A 27208-nucleotide genomic window follows, 5' to 3' on the forward strand; every position below is an offset into this window, starting at 1 on the left:
TTGATTTTTTTTTCTGTCGAACAAAAACAGAAAAGAGAACACACAAAGGGGTAATTTATTTTTCTTAGTGAGACATCCTTCTTTGTTCACAGCCTGTGTAGATGACAGTGGGAGGGTGGCAAATATCCGAACAGTTTCCTTTTGAACATTATTGGCTGTGCTTATTAATTAAACAAGAGAGTATTCCTTGTGATGGTCTTTAACAAGAACACAGCCATGTTACAAATGAGAAAATACTTACTGCAAAAAAATGGGAACACTAATCTGTGAAATACTTAAAGTTGTTCTCGTATGTGAGAGAATTCACTCCAACCACTGTAGTCAAGACAAATGCAGCAGGCGATGTGGGTGTGGGTGGTTCTAGCAGCCTCTTCTAATCATAACCTCCGCACGCTTATTGTCAGCTACTCCAAACTCATTTTCCCAGAGGGGGGCAGATCTGTGGCTGATCTAAACTGAGTCGCAGGGGACAAGGACCAGCTCTGGAGGCCAAACAGCTACTGTACCTAGCTCCAAATTCAGAAGCAGAGCAAATCACAGATAACGGAGGTGTGACATCAGCTTTCAGGAGACTCAGTGATCCGCAAGAAACACGTGAGGAACAAATGGTCATGTGAGGAGTGAGGAGGTCCAGTTTATCAATGAAAACACCAAGTTATTATGTTGACATATTTTTCATACATGAGGGGGACTTTGTCATCACATGGAGGAAGGAATGATGGATGGTGTGAAACCTGGGCAACACGGCTGCCAAGTACAGACCACCGTTCAAGACCAACTAACAACAAAACTGTTAGTTTTTTAACATTTAGCATTTGCAGCAGAAGTGGGTGTTTTTTGTTTGCCACTACTTTTCGTAACCATAACCACATCATTTTTGTGCCTAAACACAACCACACATTAATCACAGTATTTTTAAAAAAGTAAAAATGTACAATGCCAACATTTATTCTGGCAATTGAGTCGTTTTTATTACCCTTTTCTCTCAGTTTGGAATATCCTGTTATAAATGTGTAAATACTTGCTATTTTTTTGCTATTCAACATGTTTTAATGTAGATATTTTCTTTTTTTTTTTACACAAAGCCCCCAAAACGTTTGCAATGTTAGGCTTTATCCACACTTAAAATGTAAGGCACATTTGCTCATCATATCATACGGCTGTAGATTCCCTCCTCTTCAGTTTTACATATTAACTGGGCTGCAATATTCTATATTGTATGCATACTGATATTTTTCCAAGTCTACAGTGGTGTTACTATGCACTTTTATATACCTATATAGATGAAATGTAAATAAATATCCAAGTAAATCCAATATCCAAAGATATATCAATATAGTGTATATTGTAAAAAATCCCTGCAGTATATTTACCATTTCATTAGACAGCAACAGGACACAGTTATCAATACTGCTGCATTCTATGAGGTAAACATACGTAAAGCACTCCCTCTGAGCAAAAACCTCAGGCTCCAGATTATTCTGAAAGCTCTCTTTCCAACATTTTGTGTCCTACTTTGGCTACAAGATGATTTCCGGTCATGGCAGATGTGTCTGTGTGGTTATCTGCTCCAGACAATGTTTATATTACGTATAGTCCACACTGCTACATGAAGATACATGCTAGCGTCAGGGAAACATGTAATCTTGGTTGACGAGAATGTTAATTTCTCAACTATGCTAGTGTCACTAGTGCCTTTTTCCAGACGGGGAAGTTTAAAAAACAGGTCGCTAAAACAGAGCATCTCAGACAGAATATAATTACAGGTGACTGCAGGAAGTGTCCTTGACCATTAAAGCACGTAAACATGTATTTTGGGTTTCTACTAGAACAAGCATGCAACTGAAAATGAGCATAAAAGGTATTTAAACTCACAATATACTGCTTTTTCATAAATACACTCAACTTTGTCACATTTTTATGGTTATATTTGCTTTAATTGCCATCTTTATATGATATTTGTTCTCATGGTTTTATGTGTTTTTTTTGTGCGTCCCAATTCTATGCTACATACCATGAGTAGGCTTTGAGTATGTAGTGTGTCCACACTTGAAAAATGGATGAGTATACTCAAAAAAGCGAGTACGCATATTATAATATGCTTGATTTCTGAGTGTGTTGTTGCCGGACCAGGTTGTCGTGACAATCAACATGGAAAATGGAGGTGAAACAAGTTGACTCCCCAGCTTTCTCTACAACACAACCTGACACGTCTTTCTCCTTACCTGGTGATGATTGCCAGGTGTGGCGGGCTCATGCAGGCCCCCATGAACAGCACCACATTCTCGTGGCGAGTGTTGCGGTAGGCCATCACCTCACGCTTGAAGGCCTTGAGCTGGTCCTCGTTGTCGCGCTCTATGTCGATCAAGCGGATGGCCACCTCGCCGTGCCAGCGTCCGTGGAAAACTTTGCCGAAGCGCCCCTTGCCAATCATCTCCCCGATCTCCAGCTGCTCAAACGGGATGTCCCACTCCTGCAGGAAGATGCTGGTCTGGCTGGCCTTGCGCGGGAAGTTGCGAGCTGATAGGAGCGACAGGTTCATCTCCTCAAACTCATCGCCGGAGTCCTCGTCGTTGCCCTCCTCGTTCTGTGAGAAAGCAGAATTGAACTGGTAGCTGTGGGCCTGCAATTCACAGATTTACAGATTTACAAGTATGATGATTAAAATGCCCCCTTATCCAACACAAAGAGGTGGTGTTAAAATATTCTGCCAAGATGTCAGATGCTTTTATTCTGACAAAAGCCATTCAGCAGCTGGAGGATTACAATCTGCTAAAACCTCCTCTACACCAAGTAGGAGTTTCAGAGATAAGATGGTTGTTTATCTGCTGACTTTAACGCCTTGTGGTGTCATATTATTTTTGTAGATTGCTACATATGCAATGATTCTATCTTCATTTCTGAAGTTTACACTCCGGGGTTGCATGGCAGTGAAATCATATGAAAAGAAAACTCTTCAAACATCCCTCGGTGTATCTTACTATATAATGACAAACACGTCTGTGTGTGTGTTCCACATTTTTCTCCTCACTGACTTAGTCAATCCATGTGAAATTTGGCACAGTGGTAGAGGGTCATGGGAGGATGCCAATGAAGCAATATTACATTAATTTGGCCAAAGGGGTGCGCTATAGCAACCGATTGAAATTGCAAACTTTGAATGGGCATATCTCATGCCCCGTATGTCGTAGAGACATGAAACTTTGCACAGAGATGCCTCTCCTCATGAGGAACACATTTGCCTCAGGAACCCATAACTTCCGCTTATATAGATTTTCTGCCATTTTGAATTTTTTGAAAAACACTTCAAATCGATCTCTTCCTGGGAAGTTTGAGCGATCTGCATGAAACTGGGTGAACATAATCTAGGGACCAATATCTAAAGTTCCCTCTTGGCAAAAGTTGGAAAACTTACTAAAACTGAGCTTCTATAAGGCAATGAATATTGCGGAGGGCGTGGCTCATCACATAAAGGTGTAGAACATCTCAAGGGTTTCACCCATCACCACGCAACTTTGTAGGCATATGACCACACATAATCTGAGGGGACCCCTCCATTATTGACCCCATCAAACAAAATGGGGGCGCTAGAGAGCTAATTTCTTATCTAGGCCTAACCGCCATATGGATTTTTACTAAACTTGGTAGATATGTAGAACAGGACGCCTCAAGGTGACTGGAGAAATTTAGCTTTAATTGGCAACTGGGTGGCGATATAACAACAGAAAAATGCTTAAAAATGGCTAAAATGCGACCGATCGCTGTGGCTCCCCCTGTGGACCAATGTTTGTTTGTTTTTCTAATTTTTGGTATGACTAAGTCATGGTATGATATGCTGTACATAATCGTGGAAACTGTCAGTGTGTCATTCTGTCAGTCAGTCATTCTGTCTGTCCCACATTCTTCTACTCACTGACATGGTCAATCTATGTGAAACTGCACATAGGCATTGAGGACTGGCATAGGTAGAAGGTGACAAAGCTACCAATGGTTATGGACCAGTCTATGGTATGGACTGGTTTTTCATAAACTTATGTATTTGAGGTCACCAATAAAAATGTACTCAGAGCTGTTTAAATCCTAAATGTACTCTGACATAAATGTAGCTGTCAAGTTGTGTGCATTTGAAATACTGAGTGCTGTTAAGGCCATCACCGATAAGAAAAATTGAGCGTTATGGAAAGGGAAAACAGCCAGAGGGAAAACTGGCTGATTTCTTCTTATTTGATTTTAAATATGATATACCACAGGAGTGAAAACGACCTATTCAAAGTTTCCTGCTGGAACATTATTCAAGGTAATTTGCATCACATTTTCTCCAGATATATATCATTGTTTCAGAACGTCGGCAACGATAAGTGAAGCAGCATTTTTCCCTCCTTGCTACTTTTGACACATGATGTACCTGGAGGCTCCTCAGAGAGCTGAACCAAATTATGCTAAATGAGAGAACATCACAAATGACTGCGACAAGTGACAGTGAGAGATGCATTTTGTCTTCATTTGGATTCATGAGGAATTTCACTCCGATATTACTGACAAAAAAAGATGTGGAGAAGTAAAACAATGTGACGAATGAGAAAACTTTCATTCACATATATTTAAAAGCACCACAAAGGTCGCATCAAGGTCAAAGGAAGGACTCACGTCTGATGTAGGTTCAACTTCGATTTGAAGTAAAGGGTTCCCCTCATTCCTAAAAGCAAGAAGAAAAGAGGTAGAAACAAATCCATGAGAAAACTAGATTTACCACCTAACTGTTTGCCTTTCATGAACCAGTTTTGTGAGGTTATAGTAACCTTTACAAAGTCAAGGTCATCCTTGAGTCCAGGTAGACATTTGTGCCAAATTTTTTAAATTTTAACATAAATTGAAGCAAAAACAGCAAAATTGGTGCATAACAAATCACCAGAGTGCAGGAAATTTAGTGTTTAATGCTTAAGACTTTCTAGCAGACGACGCCCAAACCTATCTATGTCTCCTCCCCAATGTAGAAACAAACCCTACACCCCTGAGCCTAGGTGTTGTTACTTTACGTAATATTTTGCTCACTTGATCAGGTTTCATGATGGCGTTTTGGTTTTATAATGCCCCAAAAAAGTGAGAATGATCCATTCTTGGTGTCTAGCATCTTGATAATGTTACAGCCTTTACTGATGAGCCCCCTATTTATTTGGTAGGCTAAAATGTTAGATATTTTAACAGTTGATACTTCTAGGGGTGAAGATTGGGAAAGGAGAGTCACTCAAATGGAGGTGAACTAAATATAAAATGTGACATCACCTCACTTGTTTTGAATAACTGTATTTAGTAATAAAATTGTGTATTGCAGCCTATATTTATTTAATTTTCATATATATATATATATATATATATATATATATATATATATATATATATATATATATATATATATATATAATTTAATTAATATTTTTATTTTGTATTTATTATTGTGAATTTATCTTTTTATTTATTTTCATTCATTTGTTTTTCTAGCTGGCATATTCTCCTATTTTGTGTTGCATTCTGTTTGTATGAAAAGTGCTATAAAAATAAAGTTTGACTGACTGAATCTGTTTTTTTTTATTGACTCACAGAATTCAAACAGAAAAACAAAAGCTACATATTTCTAACAATCCATTAGCATATAAGTGAAACCTGCCATTTCTAACCTCCTCTGAACCAATATATAAATTGAAACCAACTCTTTACCTCTCATCCTTCAAACAATATCTGTCATAAATATTGTTACTTTCTAAATATTCCACCTTAATTTTACTCTTGGATCACAAGTAACCATGTTACATTAACTGTGAAAACTGCAGAACTGTGCTGACACAAAAAAAGAAAACAGTTTAAATCAAAATAATAAATAAATAAATATGTAGATAAATAAATAAAGTAAAAATAAAAATGGTGGTCTTGGATTTTTTTCTTCTTCTTTATAAGTACTTCCTCACTGGTGCCCATGTTTCAGCACACTCTGTCTCATTATGTGTGATGCTTATCTGTGGATTTATTATTGTCCCATTCTTACACTTAACTGCTTAATTATATGGCTGAATAGTGGTGCAGTGATTATAATGCATTTCCTTTGTGTCGGCAGTCACCACACTTACAGTGTAGAGCATTAAGAGTACTCTACCAATCTAGCCACGCAGAGATATCATCTTTTATTATTTCCACCACTTTGTTTTCCTTGACAAAAACCTACCACCTACTTTACCCACAATACAACTCATCCACCTACTGGTGGGTCAGAGATTCAGGTGTGTGTTGCTGGCAGTAGGTAATATAACCTCAAGCGGTGATGACGAGTGGGCTGCAGAGGTCTGGTGAGCTCACATCTTTCTCACTCCACACCTTAAATCTTTGAGTAATATTTGGAGCAACACGAATTTATTATACGGCATTTTATTGATTATAAATGAACTCATGCATCTTGTAAATATTGTGACGTTGTTGGATGAATTGTGTGATTGTGCTGATGTAAATGGTGTTAAAGCAACCTGAATTCAATCAGGTCAATCGAGGACCGTCGTGGCTTCATGATGAGTAACCTGATGGAAGATGTATTATCATAGCTGCATTAAACAAATCATCTCACGAGCATCATCACAGTAACATGGTGACCTGTTTTGCTTCCTTGTCAATGCAGCTGATACAACATCAGGATGCCCATATTACATGTTGTAGCATTATTGCAGTCTTATGATTTAAAATACATATCTTAAACATAGTGTCAGTGAGCATTTAAAGGTCCAGTGTGAAGGATTTAGGGGGATATTTTGGTAGAAATGGAATATAAATAGACACTCTCACATTACCCCTAAACTAAAATCCCTTCATTGGCTCCCTGTTGAGTTAAAAATTCCCTCCAGTTCAAAATTCTCATTCTTACGTACAGAGCATTACACGGTCAAGCTCCCTATTATGTAACTGAACTGCTTCACCTGTATTCTTCAGTTCACACTCTTCAATTAAATATGCTACATTTGTTGTCCATCCCTCGCACTCGCCTTAAGGGAGCGATCACACCGAGATGAAACGCTAGAAACGCGACACCAGTAAAACCATTGTTTACCTATGATACGGCGCGTCTGACCGGCATTCAAGCGTCTTTTTAGACGGGTGTTTTTCCGGCGTCTTTTTAGACGTGCGTAGACGCTGAAAAGTTAAAATATTTTCAACTTTTTGAGCGTCAGACGCCAGTAGCTAGCGGGCATTGAATAAGCGCTTCCAGCATTTCAAGCGTCTTTGAAGCATCCGCGTCTCTAGCGTCTCATTTCTGTGTGATCACCCCCTAAGACACGTGGTGATCGAGCTTTTGCGGCCGGAGCACCTAAATTTTGGGATGCTCTGCCTGCTCCCTAACGATCTGTTGACTCTGTGGTTTCCTTTAAAAGGCAGCTAAAGACAAACCTGTTTAGACAGACGTTTGGGTAACTTGTACGTTTTTTTTTTTGTATTTTGTGTATTGTTGTTGTATATTTTAAATTTGTCTTTTTTTTTCAAGTGTGTGCTAATAGTTTTGCTAGTTGTGCACTTTTCACGACATGGTCTGAGTAGTCACTTCATCCCTGTGTTTTCTTTCTTGTATACTGCCCTTGTAAAGCACTTTGTGACCTATGTCTGCGAAAAGCGCTATATAATCAAATTTTACTTACTCATAATAAATAATAAGTATGTTTTCATTAGTGTATAATCAGCTAAAATTAAGAATAGTGTTTTCGCTACCTCAGAATAAACCTTTTATATCTACATAGGCGGTGGGTCCTTGTCCATGGAGTCATTCATGTTGCACTGCCATGTTTCTACAGAAACCCAGAATGGACAAATCAAACACTAGCTATAGCTGGGTTATTTTAGGCCCTGCATAGATCCAATCTGCCAATTGTTTTTCTCTCTATCTATTTCCATCCTTCCCCAAGGCTGAGTTGTTCCTTTCCCTTTGGGTATTTCAAGGTCTATAGTTTATTTTGGAGAGGAAGTGATCTCTGCGGATAATTCACATTCCAGTACAAACCTCCTGGACAATGAACATTTGAGAAATTCTAACCTGGAGAAGTTTCAGCTGGATGCTACTAAATCCCTCTGATTCTTACTCACTGTTGTTTTAGTATGTGTTCAGTATGAGCAAATACTATCTGTGATGCTGCAGGACGTTTTCCTCCCACTTAATTGAACTGATTGCTCATTGACTGCAGTTGTGTCTGATACTCTGAATACCCTGAATCTGTACATGAATGCAGAATCCCTTTGTTCTTAGTGAGATTCTTTACTGAGTCCATTTTAAATGCTCTCTCAAGGTGTGAAGTTTGTTACTAAAAACCTTCTCAATATTTCAGTGCACATATTACACAAGAAAGAGTTACTGGACTGCAGGCTTTTATACTGATCGCCTGCAGTGGTCCACAGGTGGCAGGAGCATATTCCCATCAAGACTATTTGACAGATAAATGAATAAAATGTGAACAGGATTAAATGGAAGAAAGGGCACTCCTAATTACTGGCTGCATTTTCTGACCCTAATTTTTAATTTCACAGTCGCTTTAACAGTGTGAACTTTCAAGTGCATTTACGCCCCGACGTCCTATTAATTCCTGACCCCGGCAGGTACGCTGTCACCCACACCATGGGTGCCAAGGACATGACACAAATGAACCCACTTTACCCTCTTCAACCCATCCCCCTCCGTCCACATAACTGGCTGTGTAACATCAGTGTGTAACCTCTCGCAACCTTTCTGTGGTATATTAACACTGGTTCGCAGTGCAATCCTGGACTCTGGGCAGAGACCACAGGTGAGGCAGCGTAAAAAATAATGTGATTCCTGTGGCGCCAAAGGCCCCTACCAGCGGTTCGATCTCTGCTCTAATGAGGGGTACCTGCCGGGTGTTGGGGTCTGACACAGGCCCTCATTAACCCTGGGATGAGGCCATTAAGGCCAAAGAAACCTGCCGGCTGCCGCTGCAAGAGCATACAAAGATGTGGGAAAGGAGGGACAATAGCATTAATTAAATCAGAGGAATATGAGTTTCATAACCGCGTTAATGTATTCACACTCGTCAAAAGGCAGAGAATGAGAGACTGTGAGAGTGAGAAACCGTAACATTGTCCATCTAGGGGTGTAGTAATGAGCAGAGACTCAAAGGCACGAGGGTTCAAGATGACTGCTTGTTTTTCATGTAGATTTTCAAGAGGTTTCTTCATTACTACATTTCTAAATGTTTAGCTGCATGTAGCTGCCTTAATTAAGAACACACCCGGGAATACTGTGTCTCCTTGTTTCTTCAGAAGCTGAGGTGTAATTTGATGATTTCATTGACTGATCCCAGTGGAGACATATGAAGAATCAAAATGAGCATCTGTAACGGACAGCATTTCTTTAAACGTAGATTTTTAAATATCTTGCTCGAGAACATCTCCCTGTGTCCCGCAACAGTTCTGTTAATGAACAACTTTATGCCCTCTCCATCAGCCTGTTTATACCTGGTATTAACATGCATGTTGGGTGATTCAATCACAAGTGGACAGCACTTAATACAAGTGTAAACGACCACCAATACGCACTGTGATCCAATCACTCAAACCTCTTGTCAAGATGGTCTGGGATGCATTTGACCAAAAATCTTCTGTAGTGCTAATGTGTTCTGATGCGTCCCTGACAAAGATTATTTCACTAATGCAGATAGGGGCCGAGTGTGCCGATGCTCTGTAAGTTGCCCATTGTGCGATGAGTCAGATGAAGTGTTGTGTGAAGCAAAGCCACTTACACACATTAAAGCTATTTTTCTGAACTGCAATAACTAATTTTATGTGCAATAATATGCATGAGCACTCTTTTTAAAATCCCATTTTAACTGCATATGTTGACAATAAGTGTATGGAGTGTATCTACAATTGAGTAGAATGTGAGTGAATTTATTTTTATTACTATTTATTGCTTATTTTTATATATGGATCTGGTCCTTGAGTGCATCTGAATTTTGTTGTATGTTTGTTTAACTATAAAGAATATCTGAATCTGAATCTAACCATCCATCGTTTTGCCCTATAGAAGGAGACGTGTTGGATACTATTGACAGCGATATCACCAGCTGTACTGACACAATCGCCAACATGACAAGCAGGCATGCTGGCAAGGGTGTGGACGTAACAACTGCGCATGGAGCCCTTTGACATTAACGCATGCAGTAATAAAATATGAAAACAAATGTTAGAGCAGCATTGATAGACACAGGTTTGAATGGCGATGTGTCTCAGCTCTCCACTTGTGTTCAGATCACCAAAACTCAATTCCAGGTGTAAACAGGCTCCACGACTCTTCATAATTCCCTGCAAATTAGCCTGAAAATATATTTTTTAAAATGATAAATAATTATATGCAGTTTATCGCTGTGTGTATTTTGTTCAGGCTCAGACCCACCATCGCACGCACAAAATCTGAAAAGAAAAGCTGTTCAAGGCCTCTCAATACACCCCCAAACACTGACTATTTGTAAAATTCCCAGAGATCCACAGGAGAATTTAAATTTTTCTCTGCCTGGAGTACACCTGTAAAAAAATCAATGTTATCCAGAAAATCAATGAGCAGAAAAAACCCCCTGCTTTGCTGCTTTTAAATAAGTGGACCACAGACATTCTCTTACCAGTCAGCACCATTTTCATCACTCTTCCAGTCTACCTCTCCATCATTAGGAAACAAGTGGCCATTGATCAATTACGTGGCTATCGCAGTCACCAGATTCATCCAATATTTGTGAGAAACTTTAAGACATAATCATTTTTGTGCACAGAGGAACTGTTGTGATCCGTTCTGATGGAACTCTACAAAAACTAAGAAACACAGTTGAGGATTGACAAATTATCACTCATTGAAACAGATAATTGATTTTACTTTCACCATTGACCTGTTCTACTTGCTTCTGCCTAAAGGCCCATTTATGCTCCCTTTACGTACGAAAATGTATACGTCCGTTTCAAACGATGTTACCGTCACTGCCCACATACTTCCATGTGTCCTTTACGTTGGCATGGATGTTAACCAATATATCCACCAGGGGGCAGCCCAGTGTCAAAAGTTTATGACAACAACAAACTCAAAAACAAACATGGCGACTGTGGAGGAGATATTGATAATGTACCTCTTGCATAAAAGACAAAGTCTCTAGTACTGCCGATGGGAGAAATTGACGACGAGCGTCATTTCCAGTACTTTAGGATGACCGCGGGGGCATTCGATAACCGCCATTGTTATTTCTTTGCCCCTGCGGTTCCCGGTGGTACTGCTCCGTTTGGCCCATATCCGTAAGCTTTATGGAAACGTGCAGAAATACAGACAAAATGAACGCAGAGCACGGACAGAAGGCTCCGTCCGTATCCGGATTCGTATTTAACGTTGAGCATAAATGGGCCTTTACAATGTTTTAGCTGAATCATACTTTGTGCCATTGATGTTTTTAAGAAGTGAGAACATAGCGTTTAAGGGATATTTAAAACAAACCAGTGGGGTATCTAGTCTACTGTTGTATGGACTGTAAAATTTTAGAACATAATCATTTTGATAAAAGGATAAAGGGACCTATTATGCTTTTCCTTATTTTCTGTCATTTACACATGATGGATGATGAACGAAACCACCAACCTCAGGCTTCAGACCTTTCTGAATACTCTGTTACCAACACTTTCTTCTCTCCTTTAGCTACAAGACATCAGATTATGATCAGTTTCTATAAATGATCATCTGCTCCAGGCACTGCAAGTGTTTACATGATGTAGCCCACACTGCTACATGTAGCTACACGCTAACGTCAGGAAACATGTTAGTTGCCAATGGTGTTAATTTCTCCCTGATTTTGGATCAGATTCCTGCTGGAACATGTCCAGTTGTGTTTAGAAGCTTTTACTGGGGATTTTCAATGGGAAAAACTGCCGCTATACACAGTCATCACCTGACTACAAATTCACTGCTACATGTAGCTACATGATAATGTCAGAGAAACATGTAATCTTGGTTGCTGATGTTGTTAATTTCTCCCTGATTTTGGATCAGATTCCTGCTGGTACATGTTTGGTTGTGTTTAGAAGCTTTAATTGGTGATTTTTAATGAGGAAATAGCGCTACAATATACAGTAATTCCCACTGCTACATGTAGCTACATGCTAAAGTCAGAGAAACATGGAGTCTTGGTTAATGATGGTTTTAATTTCTCCCTGATTTTGGATTAGATTCCTGCTGGAACATGTCCAGTTGTGTTTAGAAGCTTTAATTGGTGATTTTTAATGAGGAAATAGCGCTACAATATGCAGTAATTCCCCAGCTGCAAGTACATTGCTACATGTAGCTCCATGCTAAAGTCAGGGAAACATGTAATCTTGATGATGCTGTTGTAAATTTCTGACAGATTACGGATCATATTCTGCTGGAACATGTCCGGCTGTGTTTTGAAGCTTTAATTGGTTATACAGCATGGTAGAAATTGTCCCTATTCTCAGTCACAGTCACTCCCGGCATGCAGTGACAGTGCAGAGACGCCAAAATGGGGGAAATCTGGAAATACTGACGAACCAGAGCAGACTGGGCTTTTCAGGAGGGGGCTTAAAGAGACAAGGGCTTAAACGGAGCGTCTCAGACAGAGGGTAAATAGACCTACGTCTGTTCCAGTACAGACAGGAAAATGCATGAATGAAACAAGTCCCAGTAGAAACCCAAAATACAAGTACAAACCTGAAAATCAGCATAATAGGTCCTGTTCAAACTATGATTATTATGTTAGCAAATGACAAAATATTATCCGAGCTCTTAGCTGTCAAAGCCACACGGGAGTTGTAATTGTTAAAGGCTTGACAACAAACAATTGTTTCATGATGAGCCACACAGTTTGTACTTGCCTGTATACCCATTTGGCTGACAATAAGGGTCTATTATAGCCCAATGAAAATGACCATCTTGTCCTCACTGCGTTTCCCTCCCTGAGAGATCAACTGCACACAGCTGCAACTTTTTCACAGTCAGCCCAGTGTGAATATAAAGACAACTCTTTCTTATTCTTATCCTCTACTTTAAAAAAAAATAGAATTCCTACATGCATTTGTTGCACCTTGTGCATTTGAATATAATCTGAACATACAGAAAATAACCTTTGACACATCATTATATTATGGTAATGAATTTTGCTCTAGACCTCAAAACAATCCCCTTCTGTCCACACATATTGAGCCTACTGGGATGTATGCACATCATTAGTTATTGTTCTATATTTCCCTCTGATTCTCATTATTTCCAGACATTGCCTCACAATTTTTATCTCAAAGCTGACAGCTGTTTCAGGAATGTAGCATGAAGACGTCAAATAGATTTTTTTCATCCAAATACATCACTAACATATACAGCTCCGTGCCCTATACCATAATTAGACACTCATACCATCAGCCTCCGTATGTCCAGGACCTTTTGAGACCGTGTTGATATTTAGAAAATTAAATTAACATTACTTGCTATCGATTAATCCATTACAATCTACGGGTATGATCCATATTTAAACACAATTGACCATCCGCCTATAGATGGAGGTTATTTTGCCCTGTTTCTTGTGATAGATTGAGATCCTGATCTGATTAACATCTGGGTCGAAAGGCATCTCATCACTCCTCCTCCTCTTCCGGTTGTTTTCCTGTGACCACTGGCTTCCTCAAAGAGCCAGTGAAAATCCAGTTGGCATCCCAAGTGTAGCGTGAACTAAAGGCCATGCTAACATTAGTCTCTGAGTATCCGTCATGTCGGCTCTCGCATCGAAATTGTCACCCAAATATCTGTGCTCCAATAAGTTTGACTTGGCCTCTGACCAGCGGCCAGAGAGAGAGGGAGAAGAGGGAGGAGGAGATGAGACAACTGAGAGGGCCTGATGAAGATCAGAAGTACTTTCTTAATTTCTTGAAAGGCAGACATATGGTTTTTATTGAATTACTTCTGTAATAGAATCTACTCACCCTGGTTCAGACATGACAGGGTGCAGGATGACCTGTGGTGCTCTGCTCGGAGGAGCTTCTGGAGCAACATCTGGAGATAGTCAAAAAGAGTCACAAAATGTCAAACAAGTTAGAGCAAAGTTGCGTTCAGTATTAAACCATTTTTAAGATTGTTTGGATTGCTTTAACTATTTCAGCAAGGAAGTGGATGATTTCAGTTACAGGTAGGATAGATGTACCTCTATCTTAAAGGGACAGTTCACCCCAAAATCAAAAATGCATAGGATTTAGTGCTGCCCCCTAACAGTCGACCACACGTTTGTTGTCAAAAAAGGTCATGGGTTGGCAAGATTTCATTGGTCGCTTAGTCGCAGAAAGAAAAAACTTAAACTCTGTTAGGAGTGGCGTCTTGTCAAAATAAATCAAAACCTATATGACTGGACCATGTGTGAATTTAATTTGAGAGGACAGACACAGGAAGTGGCAGCGCCTGGAAGAAGATCAGCTCTGCACTCAGGATTTCAGGTAAATAAGACGCAGATGCAACCTGCCAATGCGCTATTGAAAGCTGACACAAAAAAAGCACAAGAGTAGCACCCAGTGCCCAACCTCACCTTTTCCAGGTGGTTAAAGATGCAGCATGTGCACGGCCTCTAATTTCCAGGGCGGGTACCTGCGGTTATTCCACAGGCTTGTTAATAACATGTCGGGCAGGAAATCCAAAGTGTGGGATCACTTTGAGAAGGTGAAGGACGAACCCAAGGTGATATGTAAACTCATCTTCATTGGTCGACTACAAACATGACGTATCATCTGAAACATGGAAGTAGCTACATGCCCATTAGCCCACAGCGTCATTAACAGGCGGCTCGCTCAGTGTGTGACGTGCACTTGGAGATAAAATATAGGCCTATATTAATGAAGGTTCATTAGTACGGTTTTGTATTTCTCTGTAATGTAGCACAGTGTTAACAATGTTACTGATACTATTCTTTCTCACACCTTCAACTCAAACCATTGTGTTGCCCCGCCCAAAATATGTCATTTAATAATCAAATTAATATCCTAAACATGTGGGCGACTAGTCAACTAATGGCCCTATTGGTCGACAAGGAAAATCCTTAGTTGGGGGCAGCACTACTATTTTTTCCTTTAACCTGTAGTAAGATTAATAATCTAGATTGTTTTGGTGGTGAGGTGCAGAGTGTTGGGGATATTGGCTGTAGAGATGTCTGGCTCCTCTCCAACATAAAGGAACTAGATAGCACTCGTCTTGTGGTGCTCAAAGCGCCAAAAAAAAAAAAACGCATTTAAAAAACTCAACAGTAATGTCTCTTTCCAGAAACCATGACCCATTACTCAAGTTAAAAAGTCACATGTACATTTTTGATTATGGGGTGAACTGTCCCTTTAAACTGGTTTCGTTGTTCTGCATTAAGTGGTTTAAGATAAGATATTTACTTAATTTACTTCATTTCAAAATACCATGTTGATAATCATTCTTTGGCATGATTAAATCAACAGCAACACGTCCCTTCTGGTGGCTTGGACGGCAGCAAAGGAAACTATTGAATTCTCACACATTGTCAGCACTAAGTGTTTTGAAAATGCAACATTTCTCAGGCATCAAAGTCACCATATAATGATATATTGTGAATATACTGTGCATTTAATACCTGACAAAGGTTCATGACTAAGATGTCAGATTTTCAAAACACTTAGTGCTGACAGTGTCCTGGAATTCAACCTGTTTTTTCCTGTGCACCTGGTGTGTGCTTTGTTTGAATGCAGCAGAAAGAAAAGAAAATGTTGGCTGCACAATGGAAACCTATCACATGCTGAAGTCCTGTCTTTCTGTCGTGGCATAATTTGTATGGAAGTATCAATCAGGGTAGAAAATGTCCTCACGGTGGGAGCGGTGGCATGCCCTGTGGTACAGGGAGATACAATTTGTGTTGATATACAGCATGTGAAATAATTTTACTGCTACTTCCCAGTATGTGTCTGTGAAGCATGTAGAAAGAGCGTATTTCATTTGAGCACCATAAAAGGACGTATAGCATATACTGAGAATCGTTTTATTTGAGAAAGAGCAGGTTGTCTCTTTTTGAAAGCGCTCCTTTTCAGCATGTAGGAAGAGTGAGGTCAGCTGTTGTGTGGTATCTACCTCTGAAAGACATCAGAGGGATTCGCTGCCACGCTTGCCGCCCGTTTTGGCACACTGTGACAATTTGTGACACAAAGTGGGAGCCACAAAAAAACAAAAAAAAAACCTTCCCTTTGTGGCACGGTGCATTAGTAGCTGGCACCGTCGCCTCACAGCGAGAGGGACGTGGTTTTGTTTTCTGTGTGGTGCCTGCATGGATGTTTGCATGGATTTACTCCAAAGACCAGCACGCCAGGAGGATTGGAGGCTCTAAATTGGACGATGGTGTGAATGTGAGCCAGTTGCTGTGTCTGGGATGCCTGTGACAGACTCAACTTTTGAAGGGAAATTCTACTTTCTCCCAGAAATGTGCACTGGGACTCTCTCGAACCTACTGTGACACCGAAAATGAGCACTTGTGTAAACACAATCGATGAATAATTTTTAAATCATGTTATAATTTCCCCTGGGACACTTATGTAAGTGTGTTTTTGTTTTCTGTTCTTTTTTTAAACAATAGCCAGCATTTACAGTAAATTTAATATGACGCGAATGTGGCATTAGCTCCACTTACAGCATAATGGTTTTAGATTGATGGGACTAACAGTAAGTGGTAGTGTTTGACCATGCTGTTATGCAGCTCATTAAGGCAGCTGATGTAATTTAGCTGAAAAACAGACAACAGCATGTGTGGCTACAATAATCAGAACCTGGGTACCGCTGTGCTCTGTATATTTATGCATTTCCAAAAACCTGTCTCTCTAGATCTCAATTACATCTCATTCTTTTCCTCACACCACTCCAGGTTGTCTCGGCTGTAATAAGCTGCCAAATGAGCAAAGACTGTGTGGTACCAGTGTGGGCAAAGCAAAGAGTCTGGGCATTGACAAATCATTAGGAGGCCCAAATGAGACAAGCAACGAGTGGGCGTAGGGGCCGAGTGTTAAAGCAGGCCAAGGTGAGGAGACGAGAATCAACACCAACATCAAAAGAGCCCTCCTCCTTTGTACTTTTCCAAGGCTGGTTGTAGTGCATTATGGGTAAGGGTAATGATCAATTATGAGGTACTTACCAGGAAAGATGAACTGTTGTTTGTATTTGAAATAACTGGAGGCTGCGGAGAGAAATAAAAGTAAAGCTGAAGTTTGAGTTTGAAGTGCCAATCTGACATGGCTGAAATTCCCCTTTCATACCTAAATTAGTTCATATACAGAGTATAAGACGCAGTGTTGCTTCACAGCACAAATTTAAAGTTCACACAAAGTTATTTCCTAAATGTATGTTGATTTATGTTGTCTTTTATACTCAGTTTTCACTCCATTTATTTACAGGCTTTTAGCACTACATGAATAAGCCATGCCTGCCTTATAAAGTACGGTATTATTATTTTCTGAATAAATTGGGATACTCAGAAATATAATTAATTTGCACATTTGAGTTGTCCATGTTCTATGTACATGTTCTGTGTAAATGACTCATTTTATGACACATGAAATTGTTCAAGTTTGGTTAGTGACACAGCTCTGTGGACACAATTAATGGTTCACATGTATCCTCCTGACTTTTGGCATTTCCCCTGACACCATCATAACATTGACATCCGTGGTTTTAAGTGAAATGTCTCAGTGGATTGCCTGATGTGCCACATGTTCACGTTTCCCTCAGGATAAACTGTTATCACTTTTGCGATTCCTCTTAACTTTTTGTTGGCTATTATTGAGAGTGATGCTTTTTGGAGTAAAGTCTTTCCTTAACCCCGTATTTTTGATTTTAATGCGCCCCGACACTTAGGGACGGACTTATGCATTCACATCTTCCAGCAGACAAAAAAAAGCAGTAGGTTATCTGAACCTTTGGGCACTTTTAAATGTGTGCATTGCCCTCACTGTGACAAGGTTATGCAAACTAAACATTACGTGGACACAAACAGAACTTAAAAACAAAAAAAATTGCAGCACCACTTTTGTTATTTACTATCTGACTTGTCCATGTGTGGAAGGCTTTTTTCTATATAGGCCGTACAAAAAGACACTCGAGGGATCCTTGCTGAGTATAAAAATGCCTTGGAACTAGAAATTATGAGACATTTCAGTGAATTTCCTAATGGTAATGATTCCTTATTACACACAGAGGGCACTGAATACATTAAACCTTTGGTTGGGGGGGGGGGGGGGGGGGGGTGACAGAGTACAGAAACTTAATAGAAGGGAAGCTTTTTGGACCCGTCAACTGGATGCTTTAAAGTTTCCTGGTCTCAATGAGGATATAGACTTCACTTTTTTTGTGATTTGTCATTATTCGCGGCCTGTGGGTTAAGATATGTGTGTATATATTTAAGTTTATTTTTTCTGAGTATCTTATCTCATGTCACTGCATTTCATCGACTTATTTTTGCATTATTTTTTTTATTTTTTATTTTCCATTGTATTGAAAGCCCCGACGAAGACCTGCAGTGGTCGAAACATGTTGGCTCTTTTTATGATTTAGCCACTACAACAAAGGCTTTTAATATTTCCTTTCTTTTTCTATATTTTGGAGTGCCTGGATTGCCCTCCTCTGTATCCTCTTAACTTTTTATCAAGCATCATAACCAGGGTCAAGATTTCAGCTTATCAATACTTTGGTTTATGACCACAAACATCCCCTGAACTGCCAGATTTATGTTTCCAAAGATAGTGAAGGCATGACCCGCCCTTCTCTTCCTCTGACTGGCTACTACTCATTGCCTTTGTTCGTTGAGTTGGTAAGGTTTAGCTCAAGCATTGAGACTGGTTAGGGTTAGGATTGGAGTGTCCGAGTAAGCCAATCGGAGGCAGACTGAGACAGAGTAAGGAGGGCCAAGCCTTCGCTATCCTTGGAAACACAAATTTGCAATGCTAACATGCTAAGCTAAGAGGATGAGCATGGTCAACAATATACATGCTTAGCATCAGCATGTTAGCATTGTCATTAGCTGTGTTCGAAAGCGTCCACTCACTCACTCACTATTCCCTATTCCGTGTTTACTATATAGTGCACTACATGGGGAACGACTGAACGAGATTTTGGACACTAACTGAAATTTTCTGAAAGTCGTTGCATCAGTAGCTGCGCCGCATACTCCTATGACGCAAGTGGACGCGCCGAGCATCATGTAAACAAACCAGGCGCTTTGAGGATAATCGAACTGTATGGTGGTTGTACTTTATTTGTCAATAAATTGTTGAAATTTCAATGGTGTGGACGTTTCGTTTTGTCAGCTACAGTCGTGTGCCTGCATTGTGAGCTGTAATAGCCCAAGATAGTGCACAAGCTACAAGCTACCTGGCTCGTGCGAGCTAAGTGGCTATTGTTAGCTCGAGGGCTAACTTTACCGGCTAGCATCCTATTAGTTTCTTTTCTTTTTGTGCCATCTTTGTGGTTGTTCTTCTTCTTCTCCTCTGGCAAAAGACGACCGCATTGCATTGTGGTATACGGGAGTAAAATGTAGGGTACGTCATTTGTTCACTCACATTTGCTGTGCATTGTGGGTACTTTATAGTCCACTATATAGTGAATGAAATTAACCGTGGAGAATTCGAACAACACTACAAAATGGCAAACACAATATATAGTGCACTATATCCGTGATAGGGAGCGATTTCGAACACAGCTATTGTGAGCATGTTAGCATGACGAAATGTAGCTCAAAGCATGGCTGTGCCTACATAAAATAGAGCCTCACAGAGCTGCTGTCTGTGTGTAAACAAGTTTTGCAGTCCTATTATTTTTCCTTTTCTTGCTTTTATTTGTATGTTCTAAATTTTTTGGAACCACAGTTCCCATAATGATTTGGGGGATGCAACCAGGAAATATAAAGTTGCAATGGAGTCGGTGAGTTAGCTGCAGGCTACAACTTGAGCCCTGTTGTCATAATGGCAAAATCTTTAGTTACATTTCTTTTTTCTTGTTTTCCCAAGCTTATTTTTGGATGTTTATCCATTGACATCAGATTGATATCCTTTAAATTATGTGATGAGGCAAAGGGTTTAGTGCTTTCTCTGTTATTCAGGTCTTGCACATTTTGATACCTGTCAAGTTGAACTGTTTCTGTTGCCGCGCCGACTGTGGGGAGGGATGTAGTGGCGAGGGGGGCGTGGCACTGCTGGGCAGAGGAGGAGCCGGGGAGGACGGGGTGGAGGAGGTGGTGGATGAGGGATTACTGCTGGAGTCTGGTTGGTACGGGACTGGGATGTGATCCTGGGAACAAGACAGACAAGAGAAGCTTTACTTAAACCTCCATACCGGTTATTTTGCAAATTTAATACGTTGATTATAAAATGCTTGCACTCCACTTTATTGTCAGCCTCTTTTTGAATCATACCACAAGTTTCTAGATTGATTTTCTACCTTCCAGGCAGCGCTTGGTTTCCATTAATTTCAGTACAATATGAAAATCAACTTGCGGAGACGTGAAACTTGCCCGACAGAGGTGATCCATCACAATGAGCAATATGCTGCCTTTACTTTTTTTTTGACAAAGTTATATTATCAGTGTGTGGCGCTGCAGTTAGGAAACAGGAAGCATTTTCAAGACTGCCCTCAGTGGTGCATTCAAGGACGCTACAACATTGCGTCCTTCCTGTTACATGCTTACTCTTGTGTTTGTGCATATTTCACTCAATCAGCTAACTGTGTGCTCCAGTTTTTTTTTCTTTAACCTCTCTGATCTCACCAGGATCTTAGTTAATTAGTCATTATTGCTGCAAGAATGTAAAGCATTTCTTCGAGATGCTTTTATAGTCTCCACTTCCTATGTTCATTACAGCAGCTCCACACTGAACTCCAGGTCTAGCCCGATGAGCTTCTCAGCAGTCTTCTCCTCGTCACATCTGTTCAGTTCCTCAGCTGATTATGTTACTTCTGAAGACATCTCTTTGTTACCAAACTCAATTTCGAGACATTACGACCACTGTCTAGACTCCATCCAATTTCAGTTCAAATAATGGCTGAATAAAATAATTCAATAATGGAGTCTAATTAACCAAAGGCTGTTTGTGTGCCACTTTTTTTTCCCTAGTAATCACTCAAAAATAATCACTTTTTTTTTCAATAAGTCTCTTTTAATAAGTCTATTGTAAATACTCTGCTGAAACAAGCACTGTATCAATTACATTGTTGGATATTTTAATCCAGAAGACAAACTGTTTGTCTTTGAAAACAAAACTAAAATTCCAGCTTTGCGGTTGTATCCCTCAATGATCCAGTCAAGTTGCACTTACAGTACACATCCATGTCTGTGAAAACATGGATGCTTCACACACATCTTCCCCCCAGCAACACAGAGGATCTATACAATCAGCACACTTTTAAGGTGGACACCCAAAATTAGTGTCACCAATTTAGTATCTGACCAAATGTCTCCCCTTCTGTTCCTGAGATATGACATTGAGCAATGGCCAGAAAAGTGTTTTTTTTTTTTTTTTACATTAAGATGTCAAAGTGACAGTGAAGTTTATGTTGACCCTTTTGGAGATAAAATCTCATCACTTCCTCATAATATCTGAGTAGACGTTTGTGTATGTTTTTGTCATAATTAGCATGCATGAGTTCCTGAGTTATGTTGTTTTGTGAGGTCACAGTGACCTTTTACCACAAAATTCTGATCAGTTCTTTCCAAATTTGTACCAAATTTAAGGAAACTCCCTCAAGGCATTCTTGAGGTATTGCATTTAAGAGAATGAGACTGATACAAGGTCACATTAGTGACCTGATGCAAGGTCAGATTACTTCAATCTTTGAGTCTGAGTAAACATTTGCTCTAAATTTGAAGAAGGTACCTCAAGGTGTTCTTGAGATATTGCTTCCCTGGGAATGAGATAGTTGAAAGGTCACGTTGACCTTGACCTTTGACCACCAAATTCTAATCAGTTCACTCCTGAGTCCAAGTGACCGTTTGTACCAAATTTGAGGACACTCCCTCAAGACCTTCTTGAAGTACTGCATTTAGGAGATTGAGACAATCAGCACACTTTTAAGGTGGACACCCAAAATTAGTGTCACCAATTTAGTATCTGACCAAATGTCTCCCCTTCTGTTCCTGAGATATGACATTGAGCAATGGCCAGAAAAGTGTTTTTTTTTTTTTTTACATTAAGATGTCAAAGTGACAGTGAAGTTTATGTTGACCCTTTTGGAGATAAAATCTCATCACTTCCTCATAATATCTGAGTAGACGTTTGTGTATGTTTTTGTCATAATTAGCATGCATGAGTTCCTGAGTTATGTTGTTTTGTGAGGTCACAGTGACCTTTTACCACAAAATTCTGATCAGTTCTTTCCAAATTTGTACCAAATTTAAGGAAACTCCCTCAAGGCATTCTTGAGGTATTGCATTTAAGAGAATGAGACTGATACAAGGTCACATTAGTTCAATCTTTGAGTCTGTGTAAACATTTGCGCTAAATTTGAAGAAATTACCTCAAGGTGTTTGTTACGTCCCCGTTTGAGCCCAGGGGATGAGGGGAGTAACATATAAAATGTTTACCGGGTGTTTTTGGATGAAGGAGAGAGGAGAGCAGGTCAACACTGAGATATTGCTTACCTGGGAATGAGACAGGTGAAAGGTCAAGTTGACCTTGACCTTTGACCACCATTTCTAATCAGTTCACTCCTGAGTCCAAGTGAACGTTTGTACCAAATTTGAGGACACTCCCTCAAGACCTTCTTGAAGTACTGCATTTAGGAGATTGAGACAGATGCAAGGTCACAGTGACCTTAACCTTTGACCACCAAATTCTAATCAGTTCACTCCTGAGTCTAAGTGAAACGCTCTACCAAATTTAAGGAAACTCCCTCAGGGCATTCTTGAGGTATTGCATTTAAGAGAATGAGACTGATGCAAGGTCAGATTACTTCAATCTTTGAGTCTGAGTAAACATTTGCTCTAAATTTGAAGAAGGTACCTCAAGGTGTTCTTGAGATATTGCTTCCCTGGGAATGAGATAGTTGAAAGGTCACGTTGACCTTGACCTTTGACCACCAAATTCTAATCAGTTCACTCCTGAGTCCAAGTGACCGTTTGTACCAAATTTGAGGACACTCCCTCAAGACCTTCTTGAAGTACTGCATTTAGGAGATTGAGACAGATGCAAGGTCACAGTGACCTTAACCTTTGACCACCAAATTCTAATCAGTTCACTCCTGAGTCTAAGTGAAACGCTCTACCAAATTTAAGGAAACTCCCTCAGGGCATTCTTGAGGTATTGCATTTAAGAGAATGAGACTGATGCAAGGTCAGATTACTTCAATCTTTGAGTCTGAGTAAACATTTGCTCTAAATTTGAAGAAGGTACCTCAAGGTGTTCTTGAGATATTGCTTCCCTGGGAATGAGATAGTTGAAAGGTCACGTTGACCTTGACCTTTGACCACCAAATTCTAATCAGTTCACTCCTGAGTCCAAGTGACCGTTTGTACCAAATTTGAGGACACTCCCTCAAGACCTTCTTGAAGTACTGCATTTAGGAGATTGAGACAGATGCAAGGTCACAGTGACCTTAACCTTTGACCACCAAATTCTAATCAGTTCACTCCTGAGTCTAAGTGAAACGCTCTACCAAATTTAAGGAAACTCCCTCAGGGCATTCTTGAGGTATTGCATTTAAGAGAATGAGACTGATGCAAGGTCAGATTACTTCAATCTTTGAGTCTGAGTAAACATTTGCTCTAAATTTGAAGAAGGTACCTCAAGGTGTTCTTGAGATATTGCTTCCCTGGGAATGAGATAGTTGAAAGGTCACGTTGACCTTGACCTTTGACCACCAAATTCTAATCAGTTCACTCCTGAGTCCAAGTGACCGTTTGTACCAAAGGAGGAAACTCCTTTGAGGAAACTCCCTCAAGGCATTCTTAAGGTATTGCATTTAACATAATGGGTGGGTGCAAGGTCACAGTGACCTTGTCCTTTGACCACCAAAATCTAATTAGTTCATCCCTGAGTCTAAGTAAATATTTATGGCAAATCTGAAGAAATTATCTCAAGGTTTTCTTGAGATATCACTTTCACGAGAATAAGACCAATGCAAGGTCACACTGACCTTGACCTTTGACTATCAATATCAAATCATTTCATCATGGAGTCCAAGTCGAAGTTCGTGCACCTTTTTTTTTTCCTTAAGTCCTTTAAGGTGTTCTGAATAAATCGCATTCACAAAAATGAGACAGATAATGTCACAGTGACCTTGGCCTTCGACCTATGACCACCAAAATCTAGTAAATCCATCAATGGGTCCAGGTGTTTGTGTCAAATTTAAAGAAATTCCTTCAAGGCGTTCCTGAGATATCATATTCACATGAATAGGATGGATGGACAGACGGACAAACCACAGCTCTCGCTGGTGTGAAGGCATGAAAACGACCAATTTTCCTCTGTAAAGCAGCCATCTCTTATTTCTAAGCTGTCAGAGCATCGTTGAATAACCAAAAGTTTGAGGTTTGCAATATCACGATAACAAAAAGTAAAGACCATTTGATGGATTATGTTCCAAGTCTCGCCGAGATGATTTTCTTTGCATACTGAAATGAAGGGAAATCAATGGCTGCCTCGAAGGTGGGAAATCAATCTGAAGAAGATGTAGAGTATCTGCTGAACAAATGGTCTGAAATGATGCAAACTATACGCAATTTGTACTGAATGAACTAAAATTGGAAGGGATTTATCATGTGACAAATTACAGCAAGAAAGTTACAGAAAGCAGTTGTATCAACATATCTGTGGCTGGTTTCGTCCTTTACACAAGCACATATTCTACTCATATCAGAGACTGGTGATTTCTGGGCTTTCTATATACACAGATCATAGCCTTAGTGCATGTACATCCAACTTTTAACAATTCCAATCCAATAGGAAGTCTGGGTCTGGTTATGGATTTTTATTGTTATACTTCAGATGCATTGTCCGGCATTGCTATCGACCACTGCTGATGATACACGGAGGTCCGTCTCTACCTCAAGCATAAAGTCTCTACCGTCGAAAGGAGGAGTATGGGAAGCAGCAAATGACCATAACACCAACATGGACAAAATAAATTATTGACGTGTTTGCCCTTCTTCTGTGTGTCCCATAACTGTTTCCCAGTCTGAAAGGAATCTTAGATGCTTTGAGCCTTATTCTATTTTCTTTATAGTTAAAGGGAATCCTTGAGTTTAAATGAAGTATGGTTTTACTGTTCCAAAGCACAAACAAACAACCATAACATGAATGAGTCACTGACTCACTGATCGATACCAGTAACTCACCAACCACTTTGCCAGATGCTCAGATCTCCAGGTGTTAAAACACAGTCTCAAGTGCTTAACAAGACAGACAGTGCTATCAGTTGTTGTAATGTAGTGCAGTTTGGAGTAGTGCTGTCATTTCCTAAATTTTGTTATCACGACAATTGATTCTATTTAAAAATCCAATAAGTTACTACAACAAGTAGTTGTGAATAGCACTGCTCGCCGTTATAAAACACAACAGTGGACCGTTTCCACAAGGCAATTTTAATGCATGCTTTGAACACAATAATGAAAGTCACATTATCCCAATGTAAACTAAACTGCAGTCCTGCTAGCAAAATTCAAAACCTGGCATTGGATTAAAGATATTCTTAATAAACATACAAACACCAAACAACCAAATCAAAAGTCTTCTGAGCTAATGATTTGTTGAAGTATTGTTCACATCTCAATGTTGCACAGTAATAAAACGGCAATATTTCGATTCAACAGTTTTGCTTGTTAGCATGATTATGGAAAAACTACTGGCTGGAATTTAACGAAACTTGGTGGAAGGGTGCAGCACGGGCCAAGGAAGTCCCCTATCAAATTTTGGATCTGAATCATGTGCAGATACAGTTTTGTTAGCATTTTGTAAAAGGGCATTTGGCCTTGGCAGAGGTCTGAGTGCCCTCATAGTTTAAATATGAATAACTGAGAAATATAAAAAAAAATACTATTTTTTTTTTAGCATGTAAGTCAAACTCCTGTATCAAAGGTAATTGGGATTATATGCTTTATGTAAACAGAAAGATTTTGATATTTTAAGATGAATTCAAACACTTGAACTTCCTATATTTCTGGCCAGGTGGAACATATTTGAGACTATCAAATATTTTCCAGATGATTTTCTTTATTAGGACGTTTGATATGTCGAATAACGTATACCGTGCCATTCAGCCTGTCTGAATCACTTTTATTTTTTTAATGTGGACAATCATTACTCAGGTGCAATATCAGTATACGCTAAAGTGAGAAATATCTATACTTCCGTCATTCAGTAATGTGAAATCAGCCATTCAGACTGTATTTCATAATATTTTTCTTCTTTTTTTTTGCAGCTTATTTATTTTATTGCTCTGTTTTTTTTTGTTTTTTTATGTTTACTTATTATACTAATCTGTGTTTCATTTTACTGATACATATTTATTATATTACATCTTTTTTTTGTTTTTACTGATGCTTCCTGTTTGCACTAACAGTTTGCTGCTGTATTGTTATACATTTCCCTGCTGTGGGACTAATAAAGGATTATCTCATCTTATTTTATCTTTACATCAAATTTTGCGGTAGGCTGCATTTTTGGGACTTCTGATGAACTATCAATCGACCTAAACAAACCACAACTCTACTTGCAGATTTGCTTTTGCTGATTGAAGCAGGTTATCTCATACCAGAAATATAAATTTCAGGCAGTGGATCATCTTAGTTTGAGACCAAACAACAAAACCAGGTGTTTTTAGTAAGACATTGCTGTCTTTCCAGCCTTGATGGTGGCACCAATATAAGGTATTAATATAAGCTTTACCTAACTATAAGCAAGAGGTTGTTGTCCCTAAACATAACCACACATTAACCACAGTGTTGTTGACAAGTAAAGAAATGTAAAGTACAGTTGTTACATATCTGTGATTTGCAGGGATGTATAACGCCAATATTGATTCTGGTGATTCGGTTGGAAACATACAACCTTGGGAATAAAAGTGTATTTTTGTTTCAGTGTTCTCTTTGGTGTCACACGCTTATGTACTATTTGTTTAAGTTGCAGTGGGAATTATAAAATGTCACAACAAAATGTGACAATCTAACAA

At 39.5% G+C, this 27208-nt stretch overlaps 1 protein-coding gene across 3 annotated transcripts in view; it reads right to left on the reverse strand.

The window, feature by feature from the left end:
- Positions 1 to 27208, reverse strand: part of ksr2 (kinase suppressor of ras 2) — a 196167-nt gene that overhangs the window by 36754 nt on the left and 132205 nt on the right. For all 3 annotated transcript variants that reach the window (XM_049578483.1, XM_049578484.1, XM_049578482.1), the window contains 5 exons: positions 20170 to 20338; positions 17193 to 17234; positions 13996 to 14065; positions 4648 to 4696; positions 2226 to 2587 (listed from right to left, as the gene is read on the reverse strand). In XM_049578483.1, the coding sequence (XP_049434440.1) occupies positions 2226 to 2587; positions 4648 to 4696; positions 13996 to 14065; positions 17193 to 17234; positions 20170 to 20338 (692 nt within the window). The remainder of the gene's footprint in view (positions 1 to 2225; positions 2588 to 4647; positions 4697 to 13995; positions 14066 to 17192; positions 17235 to 20169; positions 20339 to 27208) is intronic.

Source organism: Epinephelus fuscoguttatus, linkage group LG6 (genome assembly GCF_011397635.1).
Source record: "Epinephelus fuscoguttatus linkage group LG6, E.fuscoguttatus.final_Chr_v1".
Lineage (NCBI taxonomy): Eukaryota > Metazoa > Chordata > Actinopteri > Perciformes > Serranidae > Epinephelus > Epinephelus fuscoguttatus.